Below are 24070 nucleotides of genomic sequence, written 5' to 3' on the forward strand. Positions count from 1 at the left end.
CACGCTGTATAGTCCAGAAGGTTGGAGAGGATCTGAATCCGTCTCATTGGATGCAGGTGTAGGGAGAGAGACACGAATGACAATCTTTTCACGACTGCCTTTTACCATATGATTGTGATCTGAGGGTGAGCAAAGGTTTTAAGGTCATAATATGACTTTGATTTGATTTGCCTCAAATTTACATGACATGTGATGGGTTTAAATATCTAATGGCGTATAAGATTCTTTATTCGAGTCTTACTTGTCTTGAACCATTGGCATTATTCATTTATCCAATACAAGTGGAGCCCACAAGGTGGTAGTGACATGTCCGGGTCTCATATTAAGACATGCACATAAGTAATATATTCCTCTTTGCCAAAAAGTTTGAAAAGAAACATGGCATGCCTCTTCATCGTAATTGTAAATTCTGTTTTGATGATCATTTCAATTTGTTGTCTGCCCTAAATTTTAGGTTGTGTTTGCAAGGTTTAAAAAAAAAACCATAATAATAAGATAAGAATTATAATGAGACAATAATTGATTTATGTTTTTAGATTTTTTTTTTTTTAATATTTCCTCTTTTTCTTTGTGTCAATGTTCTTAGTTTTGATTTAAAAAATAAAAAAAAAAAAAAAAAAAAGACAAGAGACTCCCGCTAATGCTAGTCCTGTGAGGAAAAAATGTACGTAACCTTATCACCAATTGCCCCTTGCTTTGTAAGAAAAGGTTATTTCTAAGTTTTGAACACATGATCAATATATTGCAATGTTGCAATAGTACAAATTTCTTAGTTTTTTCTTTTTCTTTTTCTTGATGAAACAACTTTCTTAGCTTCCATGGATTAGGAAAGTTATAACTCATTCATGCATATTAGGGTACCAAGTGAAATCCACTAGGCACTCAAGTTTGATGTCAGCCATTTCAAATCTTACACAATTATTTCTTCTTCTTTTTTTTTTTTTTTTTTTTTTTTGTGCAAATTTTACACATTTAAAAGATAAAAAATAAAAATTTACAACAGAAATACAAGGTCCATTCCATATTAACAAGTAATATTCCTAGTGCACAAGGCTTCCGCCACTACAGGGTCTGAAGTAGGTCATAATGTATACATCTTTACCCATGTTTCGCAAAGAAATTGTTTCTTAACTCGAACCCACAACCTTTGATCACAATGGAGCAACCTCCTTACTATTGCACCAAGATTCATCTCATTGTTAATCAAATTGTTCAAACTAAATAGTTGTTGTGCCAAGGACTATTTTGCTACACTTGACATTTTATATTCAAATTTTGATGCATTGCCATGTCACAGCTTAATAGATCCATCTTAATCAACCCTATCTGAATTAATCCAACCATTGAATATGTGGATTATCACAGAATTTTGTAATTCACCTTTGTTTTTCTAGTGGTTGAATAAATTGGTATTAAAAAAAAAGAAAAATCAATATGTACCTTTATTGTGCTAAGGGTTTATATAATATATTTTTCTTGTCCCATAAAAAAAGGTAACTTATCCTTATTGTGCCATGTAGAGTGATGATGCCGCAATTGACCATTGGTAGATAATACATGATCTAGATTAGTCACAAGTCTAATTTTAGTCACGTGTGTATTAGCACACATCCTCATATATGTCATCCACACCTATAGTACTCCGAACCAATATTATGCATTCTCTCATAATCCTAAATTTTTAAACCTCTAATTTTGTTACTTGAGAAACTCTATCTGAGCTAAAGTTTTACATGTGAGGGGACCTGGGCTTTACCAATTCATAGAATTTAGACCCCAGGCAATCTACCATGTGAGAAAATATTGGTTGCCACCCTTGTAAGCTTTTCAAGGTGGGGCATTCTGAAAAAATGTCTTACTTTAAATGCTACCAATAAACCGAAGAAACGCACGATCCTGTAATCCACCCACCACCACACCCCCCCCCCCCCCGCCTCCTCTTTCTCCTGGCCCAGTAGGGCTCTCGACAGAATCCCTCCACCCCCCCCCCCCCCACCCCCACCCAAAAAAAAAAACCTACAAGGGCTGGGCCGGCTAGAGATTCATTCTTATGTCCCAAACTTGGACCAGATCTAGACTAACACATTGTCGGCAGACAGGGTCTGCCCTCACCAAATCCAAATCCAAATCCCAAATGACTGATTAATTTAGTTCCTCCTTCCCACAAGGCTCCATCATTTAAGGTAAACAAAGTCTAGGAAATAAAAGGGGTCCCTTACAATGAAAGTCAGGGACAGCAATTAACATAAAAGGGAAAATAGTTATACAACCAATAACAAATCATCCTTAAATAGGGTTAGCGTTGGTCCATGAGATGAATAGGTAAACTCTAGGAAGAAACCATGAACATATTGCAAGGATTATCAATACAAGAACTATAAGTGGCTTGCACTTTGCATGATATATGCTTACCATGAGCAATAGGTGGCATATGTCTCCAAAGATCAAATGATCACGAACGAAACTTGGCAGCTACCCAGGATGCAGCCAAGTAGTTGCAACCCCTAGTAACAGCCAGTGGAATTCCACCCTAGGAAGGTATTTTCAAACCTGTTCCTATGATTCTATTTTTTTATATGCTACCAGGGGGTTGTATGTAACTATTTGACTACAGGACAGCAGCCAATTATTTTTCATGATTCACAACTGGACAATTGTTAATACGTTATGCATCAAGATTAATAAAAAATAATGATGAGTTATGGGCTTAGGTGTTGAAGGCAAAATATCTTCCCACATACAGTTTCCTAGATTGCCACGTGCTAAAAAGGAAGGTCGCATATATGGAAATCGCCTTATTAAACATTAGGATAAGTGCCCAACAATGTGATTAGGAGAGCAAATGTTGGCATGTTTGTAGATCTCATCACACCTGACAATGAATGAAATCTCCCATTTCTCATTTCCTCGTTTCCCAATGGCTATTTTTGGTTGAAAAGGAATTAAAGGATATGGAAAGTAAAATTTTCCCAAAAAAAAAAAACTTCTAATAATCATTACACTGATTGCATAAATTATGTAAATTTCTTACTTTATTTAGTAATGATCCATTAGATGCAATTTTTATTTTATTTTTTTAGACCAAAGAGATTTGGATGCAAAGTGAAGTGTTTTTCTTTCCTTTTTTTTTTTTTTTTTTTTTTTTTTTTTTTTTTGTAAAAGAAAATAAAATATTACAACTAAATATGGAATGGTTTGGAGTTAGTGATATAGTCAAATTGGGCAATGATTACAGAAAAAAACAATAATAAGTTTAAAGTTTTCACTTTCCCTTCCTTTTAATTCCCCTTGCAACTAACCGAAGCCATACTTTATTTATTTCCAAGTGTTACACATCGAGCATAACTTTGAATAGAGTCGATTGACAAAAGTGGATCCATAGAGCCTACCCCACTTAGTTGGGGTAAGATTGAGTTGAGTTCAATTGTCTTACATTGATACAAACGAACCTGAATGTTTAATGCATTACATGGCAGGGAATACCCTTATTGCTACATTCTGATATTCTTTCCCCCCATCCAAAAGAACAGAAGAAAAAAAAAACCACCAAGGATATGATATTTCAGACAAGTCATTTTGCCAACAGAAACAATAATTTTTTAACCATGGAATTCAATTACTATACAGTGATTATAGTTGTGTCATCAATTTGTGACATGCCAAGCCAACAGAAATAATTATTTCTTAAGCATCATGGAATTCAATTACTGTACAGTTATTAAAGGAAGTCCTCAAATTTGTCACAGCAACTCATTATATGGTGTCAAAAAAAATGGAATGCATGCTTTATCATGGTACACATAAAATACAAATGGCACTCATACCCAGATAGTTTAGCAGAACTGGACTATTCAGTATTGCCAGCTTTGCTTTTGTCATCTGCAAACCTCAGCAGTTTTTGAATGAGATCTGCAAGTTGCGTCACTTCCTCATCCAACTTCAGGGGCTTCCTCCTAAAACTCTGCAGAATTTCAATCAGAAGCTAGTCTTTAGATACATACCAGAGACACACAAAGTCGATCCTCATCCACCCTCTTAACAAATTTGGGAACCTAATGAAACTTGACATCCAAAATAGACTGACTGGAGATGATAAACACAGCTAAGAACAACTTGAAAGGGTCCAAATTAATAAAGGGATGGATTATGATGACTCTTCCTGCGCTTTCTGTATGACCTAGCCACTGCCCTTACGTGGGGCTGGAACCAGTGACACGTTGTCTCTATGGCCCCATTCAAAAGCCAGGAATCGGACAGTATGTAATTTAAGTAGGATTTGTTGATAGACATGTTGTGCAATTATTCATCAGGTCAGTAGCAACAGGCTTGATTCTTTCCGTGTGCTAATGTGATTACATTTTCACTTTACAGGATAAAGATCCCTCCCCAGCCCCAGTAATCAACTTCTCTTGTCATGGGACATTTTTGTATTGTATGCCATATAGCATTACTTGTGTCTTTACATTTACTAGATCAACCATGCAAATTGAGACCGCCTATCACTTCTCGTCGTTTAAAAATGAGACCACCTACAATCGGCAAGTTGTACTCCTTCCATCCCACAAGATAGTTTGTTTGAGGTGTTTCATTGTCCCAAGATGTTCACTTCTTCCCTTGTAACAACCAAGATTTAAAATTTTCTTAAATTTTCCTCATAATGCCAGCAGCCATGCATCATTGTGGCTTAGGTCCAGATGCAAGACTTCAGAAGGAAGAATATCTCCAAATGACACTGGCATCTTCAAAAGTGCAAGATGTGATCCAAACATTTACCCATGCAATAAAGTCAACATTTTTTGCCATAATTTCGATTGGTTGGGAACTGCAAGTGCACTTGGCACCGCTTGTGTTTCCAAACCCACAGTTACCTATTGTGTAGACTAGGGAGCAACAGACATAACCCAACTAATTCAAAACAGCCGTCAATTTAGGGGTGCTGTAGGAATAATCAACCACTGATGCCCTTAACAAGTACTTCTTCAAAAGGGCAATTTGCACTTCCTCTACTTTGTGTAGGGAATATCATGTTGTGCTCAGTCTGATATTAAAATTTCATTATAGTACACTTTGGGGGCCTAAGAACCTGCCGGTCCTAACTCTCATGGTACACCAAAGTATGGAGCAGAATAGTGACAGGCTGACGAACCCATTTTATAACATATACTCTCATCAAAGGCTTCACACGTTATCATGGTAGCTCCTGCTTCTTTCCCTTCCACAAGCTGTCGCTTCCATAGATAACGAAAGTTTTGGATGCCCTCATGCCCTTTCATTAATGAATTCTTATTGCTGATGAGAGTAGTAAAATAAAAGGATGCAATCCATAGGAAGAGGTCATGGTTTAAACCCTAAGTTACCCACCAAAATAAATGAATATGATGCGGGGTCAGATATTTACCTCAGATTTCCATAACTGATCACGTGCTTTACGAGGAATTATATGCAGATGTGTCTGCATTTGCCATAATCAAACTAAATTAGATGAAGAATCAATTGTATTAAGTCTAATATATATATATATATATATATCACTCATTCCTTTTTAGACAAAATGCAGTACAAATACATTGCTAATCAGTTCAGAATTCTTAGCTACAAAATAATGTAACTCTTCCCCTTTATGTAAAAAAAAATGCTTCACCTTCTTCCTTTTCATGGGGGAGGGGGTGGAACAGGTGGGGAATGATATACATAAGAAAATAGCAAAAATAATAATAGCTATCCAGTAAGATTAACTAACTAAAGAAACTTACATGAAATATAACTTGGCCAGCAGCTGCTCCACTGTTAACAATCAAGTTAAAAGAATCTGCATTGTCCAAAATTTCCATGGATGAAGCTGTCGATTGGGCAGGAAATTATTCAAGAAGTATTTCAAGCTGTCTAATACTACAAAATATCCGTATATCTGCTTTTTATGGAATACAAATCAGAAAACTTAAGCCCATTACGAGAACATTAAATGCAACATATTCAAGTTGAGGGGTTTCTTTATCTGTCACATTTGTGTTTACCCTCAACTCATTTTTATATTACACATTTCTTGACATGACCCATTGCCACCAATAGATAATATGTTCCATCGGATCTTGGGCTGTCCTCAGCGACTTTAGTTGCGTTAGTGCTACTTCAGGAAATCTAGGAGGAAGGCCAATGTGTGTGGGTTCCACACAAGAGTTCAGTGACTGCTGATCTACGACTAAAGAAGCAAAGGTTATTTGTAGATCAGCTCACAATCCTATGACTAAAACATGTTCCCATGCTTTGACACGGAAGCACGCTCATAGGTTGCACGCTAACGCCCATTTATATAGCAGTAGCCTTTTATTGCTGGGTAATGCGTGTTTCCTCCATTTGAAATGAGATTTGAACTGTGGGCGATGGGATCTTCCACCTTAAATTGAAAGAAGGCAATGATAGACCAGAAATGATCATCGAAAAGCATAATGCTTTCTGTTTCGGAGCTCTAAACAGAGTACACAAGGAGAAAAGTAGTTTCCACTCGACTTATTTTTAGGAACATGGAATGATCAGCATTGCTTTCCTGGCATAGTATGTCATAACACATACTGGCAGACTTAGATAAGTGAAACATTCAACCACCCACCGCTCCGGCAGAACCGAATGAACCCCATATTTCCAATGGAAAAGAACATCCTCTAATTTTAATCAACTAATCAAATAATATTTCTTCCTTTATGCATAAAAATTTAATTTTTTTTAAATCCATCTTATTTTAACTTTCATAACTTTTGTATAGTATTAAGGTTCTCCGCTCTGTACTCTAAAGAGCATGTAATCTGATTTCCATTTTGTTAATTTATGTAACATATGAACCATGGGGATACATTATTTTGTATGTGTACATAACCACAATAGGGGGAGTGCCCCTATCATGGTATGTATTGAACAGTAGACTTAGTAAGCTAGTTGCTTTTTTCTCTTGTTTTTTTATTTCCTAGTTAGACTTCTACTGCAGTTAGACTTCGTCCTTTCTTTTGTGTAACTGATGTATATATACATGATGAGAGGGACGAGACTGCCAAAGACTAATCGACTCTGCTATCTTCGGCAGTCTGTCTTTCCCTTTTTCCCTCCATCTTTTCTTCTTGCTCTCTAGTCTTCAAGCCTTCCTGTTGATTGGTTATTGGTCCATGTTCTGTTACACGTTTTGTATGAATAACTGGTAAGTATCTAATCTCATACATTTTAAAAAGAAGAAAAGGTATACAGAAAATATAACATGAAGGTACAACCTCAGAAGGAAGTAAAACGATAGTTAGATCATGAAGCCCTACCACATTGAGTAGCTCTCATAATTGCATTGCTAATAAAGGGCACTTTAGAACACATGGCTCCAACCACCTGAAGGATAAGTAGTAAGATGCATTAAATTGCAGATATCTTGTAAGAATTATATATTTTCATATATTTGACTTTAAAGTAACAAGGATGCCCACTGCTTACATAGAATTGTGACAAAATGGAAGCCAATCATTTTGGAGTTAAGAAATTACGGAAGCTTAATAAAGAACAGAAAACAATGAGGGGTAAGAGAAAAATATTTAAAAATAAAAAATAAAAAAAAATAAAAAAAAAAAGGAACACTACAAATTAGATAGTTTATTCTTTCAAAGGGATTACAATTGGGATAGCACCATTAGGATATTAGATTCTGAAACCCCAATTTGGGAAGCCCTGCTAACCATATGATGTCACAACAAAGAAGAAACGTATGGCTGGCATACTTCTATCATGTCTGCATGAGATACATGAATGCTCCATCCAGAATCCCTCTTTGAATGATCCATCATCACTAATAGGCACATCGAGAATAGCTACTGGATAAAAAAAATCAAGTAAAAGAGATCTCATTCCCCTATCTCTGAATCAAGACAATTACAACTACAGATGGTTGAACCAACGATCTCCAGATAAATTGCTCCCTGTATCAGTACCTGAGAGAAGCTAGAGGACCTATGAAATAAAATAGACATTAAATAAGACAGAAGCCCGAAGCCTGGTGCAAGGCTGCAGGGAGAAGATACGAAATCAAAGGGAACCTAGAGGACTCCACAAAACCAAACCAGATTTATGAGCACTGATTTCAATGATGAGGAATTATAAAGGTAGGTTATTTAGAAAAGGAAATGAAGAACAGATGCAGGAAACTATGAGACTGCAGTGGGCTGTGAATGATGCATCAGGATCCTCTCCCAGGCCCCAATGCACACAACGCGCATCGGATGGCTAGACGGACCTGGGGGTGCGTGCCCGGGTCCTCCCAGCCATCCGATGTGCATTGGGGGGTGGGGTGCGTTGGAGAGGACCCAGACTCAAGCTTAATAGGGTAGAAATGTCACAATAGAAGAAGAAAAGCCCCACAACAAGGATTACAAAGACTTCACTGATTACGCAGAAAGAGCAATGACTACAGAACCTGTAGATGAAAGAGACAATTGGCAATGCACCAATATGTAATGCTAAATCCAAGGGAGCAAGGGATGATCAGCTGTCCATAACTAATGACCATGGGGAGGAGACCAATGCACAACCAATCTTATGGACCATAAGGATGCAAAAAGATAGAAAGTGTCTCGGACTTAAGAAACTCTGGCATCTAGGTATGAAGTGGAGTTTGGTGAGTCAAGAGAAGTAAAGAATGCTTTTGATATTTCTAACAAATAGAATTAAGAGAACAAAGTAAGAAAGATAATTGACCCAACTTCCAATGATTAAAGGACAACTCAAGGGGGAAACTGATGAGATCTCGGGTTCCAAAACCCTAGTTTCAGGTCGCCATGGGCCCACCCAGGTGATAAATGGCTCAAAAATTAAAGATAATTAGCAATTCTATAACAAATTGAAGTTCAGGATCCCTTTTGGTAAATTAATAGGAGTCGGGATTAAATGGTAATAAATCTGGAAGAGATGGGATATTATGGAATTTACAATAAGGGGAAAGAAATTTAAACAGCAATCAGAACTAAGGGGCTTTTTGTGAATAAAAAAATAATCATCTTAAGAAATTTAAATAGCAATCAGCACTGAGGGGCTTTTTGTGAATAAAAAAATAATCATCTTCTTCCTTGCGATAGGACTGGTTCCGCGATAGACCAGCACCTAGATCAAGTTAGAGTACTCTCATATAAATTCCGATGGACATTAAATTTCAGGCTATGAATCCCAACACACTACCCTACTGAATCCAGTGCACAACCACCTGAAAGAACAACCGAGGATGTGGTATTAAAATACTGAAGTTATACCTGGCAGAATATCTCAGGAATAGCTTGGTTGCAGGTTTGGTTCTCTCAACTGAAAGGATCTGAGAAGCTTAAACTCTAGGGTTTGGGTAACCTATAAGTAGCAAATTTATGCACGAAGTATGAGGAAGAATAGAGGAGAGGTAAGGAAGATCGAACCAACTACAGTGGACTGTTGTTAATTCAACTTTGTTTCTCGCTCAATAGTGCATGGATATTGTAACAAAATCAAGGAGAAACCAAACCAGAATCTATGAAGAGAAGAATTTGGAGAAGAGGGAGAGAGTGATAGAACACAATGAGATAGTTCCCCTATCGTTGGCTAATCTTTCATATATATATATATATATATATAATTCCAAGTAAAAAAAACTCTTAGTAGGAAATCCTACTAAGACACTGAGTCTGATTACAAGAAGTCATAAATATAAAAGGAAAATAACTCCTAATGAGCTAACCTAGAGCTAATTTAGTTCTAACTAAAATATTATTCCACGGTACAGCACACTACCCATGATACACTTTTAACACTCCCCTCAAGCTGGAGTATATATATCAAAGGCTCCGGCTTGGAACAACAACAGTAGTCATTAAAAGCAGCACCACTCTTGAATATATATATATATATAGTAGTCGTAAACGCCGGAGAGGACTCTACTCAGGTAGTAACATTAACTCAAGCACACCAATCATCAACAACATCAATAGATAAAAATCTTGTGTCAAATAAATCCATCATAAGCATCAACAACAAACAAAATATGCGGTGGAGGACACCAATCCGCATTCCAAAATACAATAGAAGCAACAGCAACGTCAAAATCTATTCCCAAGGAAGGAAGGCAAGTAGTAAGTAGTCCTCTTCACAAAGAAGACAAATAAAAGTGCAGCATCCAACAGCAACATCAAAAGCCCTTCTCAAAGAAGGCAAGTAGTAATCTCCCTAATGAGAATATGAAAAAAAGTGTAGCATCCAACAGCTGCATCATGATCCCTTCTCAAGGAAGGTACTCCACCAATAGGGTAACAATAATGTGATTATTAAAGACCGCATAATTAGAGATCTGATTAAGAAAAATCAGACTTATTCCTGAACCCCAAACAGAGGTCTCAGATAAAATTCCACCCATAAATAGACAGCATAGGTTACTACGAACCAAGTAGTAGCATCATGTTGCTAGGGACCAGACAACATCAGGTTGTTGTAGACCACAGATAAATCGCATTGTTACTGAATAACATCTTTAAAAGATAAATAAAATTTTGTTGAGGACACGAGTAGATAATAATAAATTCTTCAACTGAAATAATCTTGAGCAAATAATCTCCTATCATTGATGTTGAGCTAAGCAGATAATCTCGGGCTGAGCAAATAATAATCTCCAATCTCCCCCTCACGTGTAGCATTACAAGTGAACAAGTAATGCAGAGTATGTAACAAGAGAAAATTCCATCACTCCAGATCCCAGTAATCAAGATCATCACAATAAAATAACTTCCAATCTATCCCTCATAGTAGAAAGCTAAACAAATAATCTCCAACCACCACCTCTTGCAAGTACCAATTTTTCAAAAAAACAACCCAAACTGATATGATCAAGGGTCCACCATAGCAAAAATATGAAGAATAAAGCCAATGGAAATTCTATAATTACTTCATGCACTCCAAAATTAATGTGGAACCCAGGTTAAAATACTCACTCGGGGTCGATATGAACCAACTCAATTACACAATATGCAATATCAAGGTTAATGGCAGAACCATAATTAACCAGTATGTCCAAGGGGGTACTTGGTAGGTAACATGGTGCAATCTGGTAAATAACCAGAATTTTCAAGGGGCCATTGGTAAATAAGAAAGCAACAGGACATGAAGGGGTATTACTATTTATTTGTCAAGGATAAACTTGGAAGAAAATAAAATAAAATAAAATAAAAAGGGACATGGGAGAGTAAGGGATAAAAGGAGGGGTATTTGTTTTGTGAAAACTAAGTAAAAGATATTTAATGAAGGAAACAAGAAGAGTTTTTATCTTCCTTAGTAAACCTGAACAGCAACAACAACACAAGGAGAGAGATACCGCAGCGGCAATAACACAAGGGGAGAGATACCAATACCGAGAGCAACCAGGCAGCAAGGGTAGGGAGAATCGACACAACCAGGCAGCAAAGGTATTTTGGACAGATTGACACCAACAGCAGAAAATAGTGGCAAGGGTTGTCTTCAACAACAGAAAATCAAAGAACCAAGAACAAAGCAGGTATTCAGCAGTAAAAATAAAAAATAAAAAAAGATATAAAACCACACTAGCAGCATCAATCTCCAAACAAAGGCAGAAGTAGATCTTCTTCTTCGATCAGCATCAATCGAAGAACAATCCCAGGAAACTTCAGCCAATAGAGTTCAACATATAGAGATTTCACCAACAGCAATCGGCAGAAATCTATAAGAGAAAATCAAAGAGCCGATGAACACAAGTAACAAGCACTAGCAATAGCAGCAAACGAACCGAGATGAGAAACTTATTCTTCTTCTTCTTCTTCTTTTTTGTGTGACTTGCATAGACCTTCCCTCTTCTTAGACTTGCATGGGCCTTCCCTCTTCTTTTTTAGTTATCCACTAAGTCACTTATTAAATGACATAAACTGTCAAGTTCGGATCATTCAATGTCTGTTCACGGATGATGCACGCCACCATGGATGACCATACAAATAGAGAACTCAGAAACCACTGCTACTGTTTGGATGGATGATCACACAGATGACCAACCCCACTGTCCGCAAGGTTTTACTTAGAGTAGTCATTAAGCCAAGTTGACCACAACTTCACATGAATCACTGTGGACAGCAAGTTCTTCATGTTTTCTAAGTCAAACCTCCTAGTTTCTTGGTTTTTCACTTAGATCTCACTTTTCCTTACAGGATTATCTGATCTTGTAGCCTTACATCAAGTTCCATTTACTTAATACATTTAAGCCCAACTAATCTTTATTTTTGCTATGTGTGTCTCAAATTCTTAAGCCGTTTTGAAGAATGACCCGCAAGGGTTTCTGGGCGAGAGTTTCTAGCCGTGAGTTTGGGTGTTCTTGAGAGATCTCTATCATAATCTTTCTTCCAACATAGTGAATATCTTCTTCTTCGCCCGAGGACGTTGCACATCACATCATTGTGTGAATCTCGTTAAATATCTATCTCTTGTGCGAATCTGTTTGTTTTCTTCGTTTTCTTTGGTATTTGTTCTAACAAACTGGTATCAAGCTTTGAGTTGCTTCGATCATCGCGTCCATGGCTTCTACATCAAAGAAATACGATATTGACAGGTTTAATGGAAACATCAAATTTAGTTTATAGCAAGATCGGATGATGGTTGTTCTTACGCAACAAGGGTTAAATAAAGTCTTATTTGGTAAAGAGAAGAAACCTACAACTATGTCCGGGGAAGATTGGAATGAGATGGATGACAAAGCTCTTTCAACCATCCAGTTGTGTCTTTCGAATGAAGTTTTATAAGAAGTTCTCTCAAAGAAGCAGCTACAGATTTATGGATGAAGTTAGAGAATCTGTATCTCACCAAAATCCCTCATCAATAGGTTGAGATTGAAGCAGCAATTATATACCCTTAATATGGATGAAGATACTTCTATTAAATCTCATATTTTTTAGTTTAAACTCTATTATCAGATTGTCACTGATTTGCAAATAATAGATGTTAAAGTAAAGGATGAATATTTAGCCTTGTTATCATTATGTTCTCTGTCTGTGGAGTTTCTAGGGGTATTTTAATCTTATTAGTGTTTGGTAAGGCTCCACCATTGTCAACAAAGGGGGCTCTGCCTTCATTGTCAAAGCTAGGTGGCAACCTCCTCCATTAATGATATTAGGTGAGAGCTTGGTGGCCATTAATGATGGTAGATAAGAGTATAGTGGGGAGGAAGATTTTATGCTTCTCCACATCCTCTATATAAGGTGTAAGGACCTTAGAGCTTCAAAAAATAAGAAGAACAAGAAACTCTATTCTTCTCAGCCCTCTTCCTCTCCTCTCTTACTTCTTCTCTCCTCTCCTTCCTCTTCTCCAATCTGGTTGTAGGATTCTAGACTTGTAACATGGTATCAGAGCGACTGTAATCAGATATGGATTTCCTCATCTCTTCTCTGCTGATCTCTAATTTGTTTTAAAACCCTTTGGTGAGCATCCACCTATTGTTGCACCTATTATGGCTTAAACACTCCATCTCTCATCAATGAAGTGCTGGTATTCTACTTACATAATTATCCACAATTGCTGATTTAATGATATATGGAGCAAGGATCGATTGTTTTTATTTGGAAAATCAATTTTTCAAGAAACCCCTGATAAAATCGATGTTTTATGGATGCTTCCTGGTTGCTGATTCCTTCAATCATATTGGTATTCTATGCATGGATGCCGTTGTTCTATGTTAAATCTACATGATTTGTGACTTCTCTAACCACGTGACATCAATTTTTTGCTTCTTCCTCAATACCCTGCAAGTTCGATTTTTTGTGCAGAATAAATAGTTGCTGCATCGTTGCTTTGTGAAGCATACTCTATTGTTGGTTCCTTATTACAGCCCTACATCAGTTCTCTATTGATGTCTTTATTTATCTACTAGTTATTGTTTCTGTTGATCTTGTCTCACAAGGTCAATTCCTTGGGTTTTTCGACACCTTGAAAAATTGATTTTTGTTATTTGCTCCTGTATTTGAAATTTCTCTGGTTATTGTTCACTATGGCTGAGAACAAGTCTACTAATCCTACTACGGACCATGTGAGTGTCCAAATCACCTCTATCAAGCTCAAAGGGAGCTCTAATTATTTACTATGGGCACAGGCTATGAGAGTTTATATCATTGCCAAAGATAAGCTCAAGTTCATTCATTCAGATCCTCCTGCCTCTAATGATAAAGACTACAGTGCATGGATGAGAGAATGCTATCATCCATCTAGTTATGGAACAGTATGGAGCCAAATATTGCTGCCAACGTTATGTTTCACACCACTGCTAAGGGTGTGTGGGATGACCTAAAGGAGACATATTCTCAGGAGAAGAATATAACTCGGATTTATGATATCTATGAGAAGTTGTTTCAGTTTCAGTAATCTGACTAGACTCTATAGGAGTATTATAGTACCTTTAAATGGTTGAAGAGCTGAATGTTTTCCAGCCTCTCACTACTGATATTGAGAAAGTTAAGGCCCAACGGAATGAGTTCCTTGTATCCAAGTTCCATGCTGGCTGAATCCTGATTCGAAGGCCGTTAAAGGTCATCTACTTGCTGGGGAGACAGTTCCTACACTTAATGATACTTTTCCGTCTTCAGTGTGTTGGTACTCCCTCTGCCAAATTTAATTCCTCATCTAGAGACAATACCGCCTTTATCACTGGACGTTGATGTGGACGTGGTCAAAGTTGTGGTTCAGGAGGAGGCCGCAGGTTTGGTGCACAAAAGACTGATCGTTCTTCTCGACAATCCTCTTATTGCGGGAAACCTAATCATACTATTGAGACATGTTGGGTCAAGCATCGCAAGCCAGTGTGGGCACACCATTTAGCCAATCATGCAGTGTCCGATGGTAATACTGATATGGTGTCTTCCAATTATACTAAACCAGGACCTTCAGGTGATTTATCTTCCAATCTTCGTGATGACGTCAATCAGCTATTGCATCGCTTACAAAGTCTTGAGACATCTACTAGTACATCTACTGGGGTTTCTACATCCGCTGCCACTTTAGCCCATGCAGGCAAGGACTAAAGTATCAATATTGATCACCGTATCCATCGGTTAAAATTAAGATACGTATCAGAGGGTATCTTATTGTATTAGAGATACACTAAAGATATGTACATAAATAGATAGGAAACACTTTTTTATACACTTTTGCATAAAAAATAGTTAAAAAAAAGTTATATATAACATGTATTATGCATAAAACTAAATTGAGAGTATTACACAAAGAATCCAAGGTTTGTAGTTGTCCCATAAATGCAAAATCCTTGTTCCCAACCTTGATTTCCACTTTAGTTAAAGAGAAAAAATGGTTGGCAGCAACTTTAGAACAAAAACCCCTCAAAAATTGTGTTTTTTCTGAAAAATGATCCATTTTTTGCCCTTATATTACCATCGCGCACCGTATCGGTACGTATCGTACCGTATCGATATGTATCGGTCAATACATACTGATACGCACCTACATGTACCGATACATACCGAAACGTACATTTCACCTCAATTTTTAATTTTTCATAAAGTATCGGTGTGTATCGTTATGTATCGTAAGATACATATCGATACAAAAGGATTTAAAAAATTTCATGTATCATATCGGTAAGGGTCGATACAAATACGTATCGGCTGATAAGGTACGATACGTACTGATACTTTAAACCATCCATGCAAGCACACCTGCTTTCTTTATCACCACTTCTACTCCCTCGATTAATGACTCAGGGGCTTCTGCTCATATAACGGGTAAGTCTTCATTATTTAATTCATTTTCTACTAACTCTAATTCTACATCTGTCATTCTTGCTAATGGAACCTCTACCCCTGTTTATGGTCATGGTACAGTATCACCTACATCCTCAATCAATCTTTCCTCTGTATTGTTCCTCAGTTTCCTGTAAGTCTTATTTCAGTTAGTCAATTAACTAAATCATTAAACTGTTCAGTGACATTTTTGCTCTCTTATTTCGCCTTTCAGGATCTTCACATGAGAAAGATGATTGGTGGAGGGCGTGAAAAAGATGGGTTGTACTACCTCTACTATGCTGCCCCTAATTCTTCTGTTGTTGCTACTGCTATTAGTAGTGTTACTCCTTTCTAGTGGCATTTTTGGTTAGGTCATATGTCATTATTTAGGATCAAACTTTATTTCCTAGTTTTAAGTCTATATCTAGTTTGGAATGTGGAACCTGTGAATTGGGAAAGCATCATCGTGCTTCATTTCCTTCTCGTTTTTGTGGCTCGTAGTCCTACTTTATTTTCTTTAGTCCACTCGGATCTTTGGGGCCCTTATAGGGTTACAATAGGAATGGGTTCAGGTATTTTATGACATTTGTGGACACCATTCTCGTCTCACTTGGTTGTACCTCTTAAAGGATCGTTCCGAATTTTTATCATTGTTTCTGAATTTTTATAATGAAATAAAAACTCAATTTGCTACCCCTATTAAAGTTTTTCGTTGGGACAATGCTTTGGAATATGGTAGAGAATAGGCATTCATTGGAAGTAGCCAGGTCTCTTATGTTTGAGATGAATGTACAAGCCCAATATTGGAGTGAGGCGGTCTTTATTGCAGCATATCTTATCAATAGGATGCTTTTTAGGATCTTGGAGTTCCGTTGTCATATTGAGGTACTTACTGGGTTCTCTTCCTTTGTGGTTCCTTCCAAGGTATTTGGTTGTGTCTGTTTAACTCGCAATCATCACATTAATGGGAAGCTTAATCCGCGAAGTCTTTGGTGTATTTTTATTAGGTATGCCACTAAAACAAAAGGGTGTAAGTGTTACTATGCCCCCTCTCGTTGTGTGTTTTGTCACTATGGATGTTGTATTTCACAAGACTGAGGCCTATTATCCTATGTCAGCACCCCTTAAAGGGAGTCTACGGCTCTACAGAATATGTGCCTTTGAAGCTTGATCGTAGTCCAATATTCTAGGAGGAGAGTTTAGTTGAGAAGGGGATGACAGACAATTTAGTTGAGAATTCTATTCAGGGGGAGCCGAAATCTTTGCAGGTGTACTTTTGGCGACGGCATCAGCAAGTTGACACCACCACTACCACTGCGCCTGGCCAATCACCTACCTCTGATCCAAAGTCCAATACTCTGTCAAGCTACTAGTGTCAATGATCCTTCTCTTGATCTACCTAGTGTTGTTCGTAAAGGAAGTAGGTCTTGCACACTTCACCCTATTTCTTATATCGTGTTAAACAATTCTCTCTCACCCTCCTATCGAGCCTTTTTGTCTTATCCTCTATTTCTCTTCCTTAGAACTAGCAGTTTTGCAGATCCACAATGGAAAGATGATATAAATGAAGAAATGAGGGCATTTGGGAAAAATAACACGTGGGATTTGGTACCTCTTCCACCACATAAGAAGCCTGTGGGTTGCAAATGGGTGTTTACAATTAAACACAAGGCTTATGGAATTGTGGACAGGTACAAAGCCATACTAGTTGCCAAAGGAATTACTCAGACTTATGGCATCGATTACTAAGAGACTTTTACCCTGGTTGCCAAATGAATCCCATTCGAGTCATTATGTATTGTGTTGTTAACTTAGGATGGGAGCTGCAACAACTTGATGTCAAGAATGTCTTCCTCCATGGTGAGCTTGAGGAGGAGGTGTATATGCATTGTAGGGGCTAAGGCAATCTCAGAGCGAGTTAGTGATCATATTACTATTCTCATTGTATATGTTGACAATATTGTTAGTCACTGGAAGTGATCCTATTAAAATAGCTAAATTGAAGGCTTACTTGGGCAAGGAGTTCAAGATTAAAGATCTGGGAAAGTTACGGTACTTCCTATGCATTGAAGTGGCTTAATCTACAAGAAGTATATTTATCTCTCAATGGAAATATACTCTAGATCTTCTTCCAAAGATTGGGATATTAGGGTGCAAGTCCATTGATACCCCTCCTGAGGCCAATGCTCATCTCAAAGGGTAAAATGGTAAGCTAGTTGATAAAGGTAGACATTGGTTGGATGACTTATTTATTTGTCCCATACTCAACCAAACATAGCTTACCATTGTTGGTTTGGTGAGCCAGTACATGCATGATCCCTATCCCTCTCATATGGAGGCAGTGTTCCACATTCTTCATTACTTGAAGTCAACTCCAGGAAAAGGGATCTTGTTATCTCCTCATGATCACATGCGTGTGGAGGCATTTATAGATGCAGAATGGGATGGTTCGCCCAATGATCGACAGTCCACGTCAGGCTACTGTACATTTGTTGGCGGCAATCTCGTCACCTAGAGTAGCAAGAAGCAAGCGGTGGTTGTTAGATCTAGCGCAAAGGCTGAGTTTCGAGTCATGGCGCATGGTTTTTGTGAATTACTCTGGCTTTGGGGTCTTCTTCATGATCTGGGTGTGCCTATTAAGGTGCCAATGATGTTGTACTGCAGTAGATTAGCTATTAGCATTGCTAATAACCCACTTCAGCATGATCGCACAAAGCACGTGGAGATTGATCGGCACTTTATCAAGGAGAAGCTGGAGCAGGTCTTATATGTATTCCTTTTGTAAAGTTTGGAGATTAACTAGCATATGTCCTTATAAAAGGTCTTAGTAGTAAGGTTTTTCATCCTATTTTGTACAAGTTGGGCATGTGTGATATCCATGCACCAACTTGAAGGGTAGTATTGTAATATGGGTATCGGGGTAGAATTGCCATATGGGCATTATTGTACTTTGTACTCATATCTCATGTATTATAAATAAAGGTGGTTGATTTTAGTCTAACACAAGTCAGATTTTCCCCAAAATCTCAACACTTTACAAAAGAGCACATCAACTTGCAATCACTATCTCTAAACATACTTCTAATGCCTAAATGGCCCAGATTTCCTTTAGAAGCTCCATCAATATTAATTTTTACCCAGTTAGAATCCAGAGGGGACCATACAAACTCCAAATTATTTTGAACTTTTGGCAAACTATCCGACAGTCCAATAAAAAAGTATATCTTTTCCTCCACCTAGTAATTACAAAACCTCAATGAAGCCTTCTAAATAGATTCCTGCAACTCTATGGCTCACCATGATCCTCCCAATCTCCCAACCCAGAGAAGTGCATCCATATTTACCTCTATTTCTTTCCAAGGATGTGAGCTTCTACTCAAAACTACCAAACCCATTTCCCTAATAATGTCAACTTTAAAGTTACTGTAACCAAGGCAATACCCAGCTTAGGTTTAGAAACAGCATTGCAGTCAACCAGCTGTGACATCATTCTTATCACTCCATAAAATTACCTCTCCAAGGACTTCAGCTATCAGCCACAGTTGAAGTAAATGTGCCGACTAAAGGGCGAACATCAAATAATGGTCACATTTCCCCTTTGATGAACAGCCTATCCAAACAGCAAGCCTCTAGCCAAATATTTAAAATCACAAGCTCCAAAATAGATTACTTTTCTTGGTATGACATTTTGTACTTAAAATCCATGTTATGCAGACACTTCGAATTATCTACCACGCACTTGTCCAACACTTGGGGTAAGCCAAAATAAATCCAGGAAATAAAATCTTTAACACACCCAAGCTATATTGTTTGCCGCATCTGAGTCTAAATCTTAAAACTGAAGTTTTGATGGGTCTTGCTCTAAACATAAGCTGTCTAAGGTGCAAAGTTGATAGTCTCCTAGTTTTGTAGCAAAACCTTTGAGGATTCCCCCCCCCCCCAAAAAAAAATCAGCTATTTGCTTAATCATTTAAAACTCAGTGACAACAGAGCATAAAAATGGAGAGAGTATTAGTAATTGCATCTTGGAAGCATGGACACCTGACCATGAGAGGTTTGAATGCACAATCCATATGTTTCTGAGGCACTCATGAACACAACGGTTTTAACTTAAGAAACTAGTCAAAATTCCCAGCAAGCAGTAGCTTCCTGGGATCTTTAGATATTGCAAATATTCCTCAACATCTCTAACGAAATAACCCATGCAGATCAAAGAATGCTCAGAATCAGTACAACCACAAGCAACAGTAAAAAGCATGAAAAAAATATTGTAATTGGTTAAGCTAGATGGCTCATGGAATAGGGTATATATATACTTCACATAAATGGAAAATTTCGGATGAGAATGACTTACAGAAGGAGGGGTTGTTTCCAAGGATGAAAAGTGTGCTTTTGGAATAATAAGAGAGTGTCTATTCAAATAAACAAAATCAGGTAAATAGAGTAGAATTAGTTAGAGAAGATCCATTATAACAGAGAACTTTACGAGTGCCAAAGGAAATAATATAAAATAAAATAAATAATTCAGATAGCATATTTGGGACTCATGTCCAACTAAAAGAGAGAGGACTCCCATCTTGCAGAACAGAAAATTGTAATAGTGTCTCAAGTAAAAATACCTTACCCATGACTCAGAGGATTTAAATCCAAAATGCAAAGGCACGTGTCATCTTCATAGAGCTGTAGACAAACCAATTTCAACAAAAATTCAGCATTAGGAAACTACCAACATAGATACGCAAAAGAGTATATCTTTTCGTCAGTGGCTTTTGCATAGCCTACTGTTAATGTATAAGAAATAAATTGATGATAAAATATTTCATCAAAGAAAGAAATGGATACGATTGATTCAGCAGAAATTTTAAATTTTACTGCAAAGTTTTTTTAGTCTAGAAATACTACAGAGCATCTCTAGACTGCCACCATATTTTGCCAAATGGAAGGATAGAATGGCAATCTTGACCATGTGGATATCTAGAAATGGTCACAACTTACCCCATGTCAAATTTCAGACTTGGATTCAATCATATTCCATGTGCTGACATATTCACTTGTACTTTTAGCGATCCATTTCTTTTTAGAAAAGTTTCATTTTTCATTGGGTTTTCAAAATCTTATTTTTCCACTTGGCCAACTCTGTTTTGGATGAAACTTGACATGTGAGCAGTGAACCTTCAGGTCCACCTGCCCACAGAAATTTCAGCTCTATTCAATTTACAAGTGGCAAATATCTGTGTCAGACTAGAGAAGCTCTCCATACCTGCTGGACCGGACTAAAAAACCTCCATCCTAATTTAATTTAGAAAGGGTATTAACCAAGTGAAGTCTCAATCAGAAAGGCCCAAAGTGCAAATATTAAAGGGAGTGAGGGGAGGCTAGGAGCCACCTAAATGCCGGAGAACAGATAAAACGCAGGGGTGGATGGATGAAATCCTTAAAAATGGGAAATCTCTCTCAAGGAAATGGCAGAATGGTGAAACAGAATCCCTTAAATGATACCAAAGAAACTTCCCCCGGTACTGAGTTACTGGTGACCTGGGTTGACTGTTGGTTCAAAATATTTCCTTAGAAGTAACAACCTATATAAATAAAGGAAAAGGAAAAAACTGACCTCAACAAAGACATAAAAATAAAACCCCGTTGAAACAAAGTATGCTAAAATACCTTCAATGAAACAAACTCATATGACTCTATTTGGATAACTTGGCTGGATCAGACTTCTCCAGAAAGTTCAAGACCAGCCGGGTTCAACAAATATGCTTATTCTTATCCAATTAGCATTAGTCCAAGATTAATCCAAATGTTATACTTACCAGTTCTCACTCCCTCCTCATCAGCTTACATAGACTTGCAATTGGAAAAGAAACTTCTAACCATGGTTTTAAGTATCTCCGATACCGATACGATACCCTCCGATACGTATCTTAAATTTAGTCGACCGATATGATACACATCGATAAGATACATGAAATTTTTAAAATCCTTTCGTATCGATATATATCCTACAATACATACCGATATGCATCAATACACCACCAATACACATCGATACGATACGATATGCCTCGATACGACTATAAAAATTATAAAATTGAGGTAAAATGTACGTTTCGGTATGTATTGGTACGTATCGGTGAGTATCGGTATGTATCGATATATATTGGCACGTATCAGTGAGTATCGATATATATCGGTACGTATCGGTGAGTATCAATACGTATCGGTGAGTATCGGTATGTACCGATACAGTGCGCTATGATCATATAATGGCCAAGATGGGTAATTTTTCAGAAAAACACGATTTTTTGAAGGGTTTTTGTTTCAAAATTGCTGTCAGCCATATTTCACTCTAACTAAAGTGGAAATCAAGGTTGGGAACAAGGATTTTACATTTATGGGACAACTACAATCCTTGAATTCTTAGTACGATACCCTCAATTTAGTGTTTATGCATAATACATGTTATCAATAGCTTTTTTTAACAAACTCTTTATGCAAAAGTGTTTAAAAAAATGTTTCCTATCCATTTATGTGTGTATCTTTAGCATATCTTAGTGTATCTCCGATACGATACGATACTCTCCGATACGTATCTTAATTTTGGCTGACCGCTACAGCGACCGATACCGATACTTTAATCCTTGCTTCTAACCCATAGTTATTCATATTTTCCATGTCCAAAGAGTTAATTAATCTCAAAGAAACTCAGAGATACTTTCCTAGGGGATTAAGCTAAATGGAAGTCTTCCTAATCTTAGAAAATCTTCAGAAAGAAAAAGTTTAGAACCTATTGTGATCAAGAAGAATTTAAACATGATTCAGTGAGTTCACTTTTTTATCTACAGATGAAAAGAAACGGTATTTTGACAGAACATTGACATGGAAATTGCTTGAGTATTGATGTGAGCAATATTGTCTATCGGCCTGGAATGATCAGCCAAAGCTTCTGGTTTCCGGAGCTCCAATAGATGATCCAGTGAGGGGGCGATTGGGATTATGGAAAATTGGATGAACGTGCTCTGAAAGCATTGCTAAATTTTAAAATTTTTGGTGCTGGTGAGAGGGAATTTGTACCCAGGAACTTGGTATGATAGCATGAAAAAATCTCCAGGAAACCAACCAACTAGCAGAAAATTCGGCTAGCAACCAGACAGAGTTCCAAAGCTACCTTAAGCTCCATTTAACATCCATCAAATTTGAACTTTAAAAATTCTGAATTCAAAATCCAATAGCTATCATTTAAAATTCAACATGGGTACTTCAGATTCATACCAAGACTGTAAATCACTAATAGAGCAGCGAAGCTGCATACAACAATCACATTGAAATTCCCAGAAACAGAAGCACAAAAGCATATTTTATAGCAAACAGCATTTGGATGTCAACTATCAACCAAAGATGACAAAACCAACAAGAATTCAGTTCGGGCATATCAACATCCATAAACTCCTAAACTTTTATCAATATTTAAATAAAAATAGTACGTAGAAGAGAACAGAAAAAAAAAAAAAAAAAAACCCCAATGAATTGTATCAGATATACCTTGAATGCAGGGGAGTCGCCTACTATAATCCTGCAGAAAATGCAATCCTTCTCTTCATTAACCTTCTTAGAATCTTGAATACGTCGATCACCCAAGGTGGCAACACAGTTCGACGTGGAAACCTGCGAAATACAGGTCGATCTAGGCCATTTCGTCGAGGTAGAAGTAGAAATTGACGAGCCCGAATCAACCTGACGAAGGTGAGAGCAGAGAACGGCGAGGCGACGAGTCTCCATCTACAGAAGAAGACTGATATCATCGAAAGAAACTCCATCTCGATTGGTTGCCATGTTCATTCACTCTCCCTCTCTTTCTCGTCCGAATGAAATAAGTGAATCGAAGCAGAGCTCGTAAGTTTAATTGAATTTAGGAACGGGTGGCTCAAGGCTCTCTCAGACTCAGGGGCAGGTTTTCAGAATCGGGATTCTCGTGGTAGGATCCATTCCTACATGCGCACTATTTTACAAGAACTTGTTTGGAGCTGATGTGGAGGATGAAGGGATTATGTCCAGATAATATTCAATTGGGTTGGTTTGACCTAGAGACCAACAATCAGATTTGATTTCCAAGGTTTCAAACAAAGAGAATATGGAACTGGAGTTTGGGATGAAGGACACTCTAAAGCTCCAGGGCCGGATGGTTTTGGGCCCCTGTTTTTTAAATGTTCCTGAGAGTTTGTGGGTGAGGATCTTACCCTTGCAATAAAATGGTTTTTTCAGAACTCCTTCATACCTCACAAAATTAATGTCACCTTCATCAGCCTTAT

At 37.5% G+C, this 24070-nt stretch overlaps 1 protein-coding gene across 2 annotated transcripts; it reads right to left on the reverse strand.

Annotated features, from left to right (window-relative positions):
* Positions 1-3574: 3574 nt before the first annotated feature.
* Positions 3575-23939, reverse strand: LOC122083462 (adenylylsulfatase HINT3). Of its 2 annotated transcripts, none has more exons than XM_042651279.1 (7): positions 23304-23939; positions 20386-20441; positions 20116-20173; positions 7299-7365; positions 5754-5839; positions 5399-5452; positions 3575-3961 (listed from the first exon to the last, which is right to left on the reverse strand). In XM_042651279.1, exons 1-7 carry the CDS (start codon positions 23538-23540, stop codon positions 3848-3850), a joined length of 672 nt encoding a protein of 223 aa, XP_042507213.1. In that variant the 5' UTR covers positions 23541-23939; the 3' UTR covers positions 3575-3847. The 2 variants fall into 2 exon arrangements, with proteins under 2 accessions (XP_042507213.1, XP_042507214.1); XM_042651280.1 differs by having other exon boundaries at positions 5754-5809; positions 23304-23930.
* Positions 23940-24070: the final 131 nt, after the last annotated feature.

Source organism: Macadamia integrifolia, chromosome 7 (genome assembly GCF_013358625.1).
Source record: "Macadamia integrifolia cultivar HAES 741 chromosome 7, SCU_Mint_v3, whole genome shotgun sequence".
Classification (NCBI taxonomy): Eukaryota; Viridiplantae; Streptophyta; class Magnoliopsida; order Proteales; family Proteaceae; genus Macadamia; species Macadamia integrifolia.